General features: G+C 34.6%; 1 protein-coding gene across 1 annotated transcript in view; it reads right to left on the bottom strand.

Moving 5' to 3' along the window:
• The window catches only part of LOC106463238 (protein turtle-like), a 195,765-nt gene extending 191,647 nt beyond the window's left edge, over window positions 1–4,118 (bottom strand). The window contains exon 1 of the mRNA XM_022390684.1: window positions 3,639–4,118. Within this exon, the coding sequence (XP_022246392.1) occupies window positions 3,639–3,702 (64 nt within the window). The 5' untranslated portion in view covers window positions 3,703–4,118. The remainder of the gene's footprint in view (window positions 1–3,638) is intronic.
• Between the last annotated feature and the right edge of the window lie 215 nt (window positions 4,119–4,333).

Here is a 4,333-nt window from a genome sequence, read left to right as displayed (position 1 = left end):
TGCTCTTAAGACGCTTAGTTGAGTCTAACCCAAGGCAACACATTCGTGAAATGGTCCTGAAATTGCATGTCTCTCACGAAACAAAACGTAAACATCTATGGAATATGGGAAAACTTTATAAAGGGGTGTTTGAGTGCCTCACGAACTCTCCGATGATCACTGTTTCCAACGTGTGAACATTGCTTCGTCTCTTCTGGCACATAATGCGCGTGACCCATTTTTGGGTAGAATTGTCATCGGTGATGAAAAATGGATCCTCTATGCGAATATTAAAGTCCAAAAACAATGGCTCAGTCCTAGACAAAAAATCACTTCCGACCTTAAAACCTGGACTCCATCCGCAGAAAGTGATGCTTTGCATTTGGTGGGACATCAAAGGAGTAATTCATTTCGAACTACTCAATCCACACCGAACTGTCAATGCAGAGATCTATAGTAAGCAACTGGAAGGTTTAAGTTAAGCCCTTCATCAGAAACTCCTTTCATTCGTCAATCTGAAAGATGTTCTTCTACTCCACAATATTGCACATCGACATGTGGCACCTTTGATGCAACACACGATTGTGGAGTTGGGTTAGGAAGCTCTCCCCACCCACCATATTCTCCAGATATGGCACCATCAGATTACCATATCGACATGTTTTTGCTTCAAAGCCAAGTGATTTCTGTAATCAGGGCATTAACAACCTGATTGTAAGATGGAAAAGCATCATCAATAAGAATGGAGACGTTCGGGTTTTTTTTCCATCTAAAAAAAGCGACATTGAGTTCTTGGCGACCAAATACCATATAAAACTTTGGTTTATTATCAGGGAACCGCTTCAGCGATCTTACCTTCACACTAACCATATTGTTCTAGAGTAAGAAACAAAATACTTACCAAACACGTGCAACATTTTTCTCCAGAAGAGAATTGCAAGGACGTTCATGCCGAGTTTATGAAGTGCTCAATAATGTCATTTTTAATTGATTGGTGTTTAATGGTTTTTTTCTGATTTATGTAATATTTTCTTTTTAAGGTCAAAATGAGATGGAGAACCTTTGTGAGAAAGAAAAGTAGGTTAAGCTCATTTCTATTGTTGGTATATGTAACTTACTGATGCAAATTATATCATTTCATTGCAAGAGGCCAACGATTGCGCTTCGTCTCTTACCCTTAAAATATGATATCAAGAGAGCTTGGAAGTATGTAGTTGGTCACAGGTTTCTTTTTCAACTTCTTGAATTGCAAATTTCGAATTTGCAAATTTGAGGAAAACTTAAAACATAAGTGACGCTAAATGCAAGAAATTTCCAAGGCAGAATGTTATTATAATTCTTGACTAATATATTATTATTATTTTCTGGTGGTTAGTATAACCTATGCAATAAACATCATAAATGTTATTAGTTTTTTGAAACCATTGTATGAATTTTACTTCACAACATATATTAAAACAACACTGCATCTTTTTCAGGTATTTTAATACAAGGTAAAATGAATGCATACCAAAAATGCATTTCAAAATAAACAATTCAAGTTATATGCACATTTCTACTTTCGCAGGTCGTTACTTATAGTATGAGTAAACATAAACCTAAACAAAAAATCGAATCGTATAAGCATGAGATTCCAATTATGTTGCTTTCTTTATTTGAGTTGAAATCCTAGAATAGTTTTGTTGCATCAGCGAGGTCACGTGACTAGTATCACGCCACGTCCTTCTCTCGAACCTTCGTGAATTATCGGGAGACTACTAGATTGGGGGTAGCTGGAATATATATAAGATGTTCACAACGTGATGAAGTAGTGATTGAGTAATTGAACTGCAGTCAGAGAGTGTGTAATTAAACGGAGTATTGTTGAAGTTGAGCACGTGAGACGTTCGTTGTTATAGCGTTGTTATAGAGCGACTGTTGAAATTAAGTGTATCGTAAAGTTGTATTCGGAAAGAATAAACCAGCTTTATTTAAGAAAGGACTTGTGTCGCTAAAGTTTCGTCGGAACGAATTTACGGAAAATTAACTAACGAACGGAGACGTAACAGTTTGTTGAATTTCATGCAAATCTACTTGAGGACTATTTGAGCAGGTCGTCCCTAATTTTGAAGTGATAGACTATAGGGAAGGCAGCTAGTCAACAACATCCATCACCATCCCTTATATTACTCTTCAGTGGGATTGACCGTTATTCTACACAAGAAATATTGCTTATTGAGGTTCCGCACTAGCTACTACAATCAGAAGTTCGCAAGTTTTAAACACAGTATGGAATAGTCACTGTAATATCTTCTTCACGAACTATTCCTTATTTTCACAAACATTCTGGAAAGCCTATATGATACTATTTTCAGTAATAAAAAGTGATGAAAAAACTTCTATAGCATGAAGGGAAGACAGACACACAGGTAATGGAACATGTTTAGCATAATTAGCGCTACAGTCACGGAACTGCAGACAGACCTAAGTAATACATCGCACAGTGTAAATTAATAATGTTAAATCCCAGCGTATCTCACACTTACAACCAACCACTAAGCGTCATTACTAGCCAGGGAGGAGTGAAATTAACATCTATTTTCGTATTCCAAATTACAGTGTCAATGTTAGTGAAACATTTCCCAAATCGCCATAATAGTGATAATTTGTATAGCTTGCAAATAATGTAATAAATGCACAAAGGATAAACAAAAGCCTAACTGCTATGAATACAACCATAAAAGTTTCACCTCTCACATGAAATACGTAATTAAATATACTTAAGTTCAATATGGTTGTTTAATGATTTCATTTTTATGTCTTTTGTTTCTTTACTTCTACATCGTCAATGCTCAAAACATCATCTAATATAAGAGAAACGGAAATAATTACAATTTTACGATTTCAAAACACAAAGTTGAGTAAAGCAGAAAAGAAAACAGGATAAAAAGGAAACTTGTTAATCAAAAACTAACACAGTAAGAATAAAAATTGAAAATCGTACCCGAAGCTTTTTAAAACTTTTACAAATAAGATAAAAAAGTATACTATGTTGCAATAATGAAAGTAAAGGCAAGCTCATTTATCACCTTAAAAATGAATCATTAATGCATATACGTAACTATTTATGTATTTAGGCTTGACATAACTGTTTATAGCCATCCAGTTATCGACAAAATTAATTTACATGAAGCCTTTCAAACATTTCTCTCTCAGATATACCTGCATGGTATTCCAAGTGTACATGTATGTGTATTTGATCAAATTAAAAAACAACAACTTTTGTTTCTGGAAACCAACGATAGCATCAATCGGCAAAATTAATAAACTATGATTTCATTCACTCTCTTGTTCTCCTTTATGTACATATATACATTTAAACACAAATTTTTGTCTCGTGAAGCTAAACTTTCACCTACCGATACATGTGTACTAATACCACTACGCTACCAATTTTGGGAACATTAACTTATATTACTTTATTAATCTAGCAAATAAGAATTTCTGTAAACACATAGTATTAGAAATGTGTAGGTTTTCTTATACTTATTCTAGATAGCACAGAAGTAAAAATTTCCTTTTCATACTATTACAGCGAAAATCAGCATAAAATATATCATGAAAATACTTTAAAATTCACTAGAATCATAAAGCTCTAAGGAATAAAGATTTGAATATACCTGTGATAAACGCCCAGAGGCACATGAACCACGCCAGAAACCGCCATAATTTCTTAAAAATCATCTCATCTAGAGTTCCACTTTTATGGTCAGCTTGCTCCTACTAATTTTGTAAAGTCCTCTCAACACAGATTCACTGTAATTATTCACTGTAATACATCCAAACAGGAAAGGATACTGCTTTTACTTAAAACATCTTTCGGAGGTCTTCTCTCTTGACATTATGCTTCAAACCGCAGCTCCTGCTAGGTTTGCCAATGGAGTAGCCAATTAGAAAAAGCGAAGCCGCGACTTTGATTTGTCCTTGAGCTAATATTATTCACATAACAAGCTTTAAACATGATAAGTATTTATATACTTTCCTTGTTGATTGAGTACAAAATAATAAAGGTCTCCACACATAATTTCATTCTAGGTTTTGAAAACACCTGCTATTTGGCCTATCAATGACGATGCGTCTCACAGACGTAAGCCACCACTATCGGGAAAGCTTATCCACGATTTTAGTGAGTTTTCTATATTTTGACCACGGTGCTGCCATCAAGCATTTAGCATACAAACTACTTACCGGAACAACGTCTTTGTTTTTAAGTAAATATATAGAGATCAGTGGAAAATACCCCAATATATTTTCTCAACACTTACTTTTTCTCTAGTATAGTATCAGAGGAATTAGAGTAAGTGAACCAAGCCTA

The sequence above is a fragment of the Limulus polyphemus genome, unplaced genomic scaffold, assembly GCF_000517525.1.
Source record: "Limulus polyphemus unplaced genomic scaffold, Limulus_polyphemus-2.1.2 Scaffold1356, whole genome shotgun sequence".
NCBI lineage: Eukaryota > Metazoa > Arthropoda > Merostomata > Xiphosura > Limulidae > Limulus > Limulus polyphemus.
This window is presented reverse-complemented; position numbering and strand designations above follow the sequence as displayed.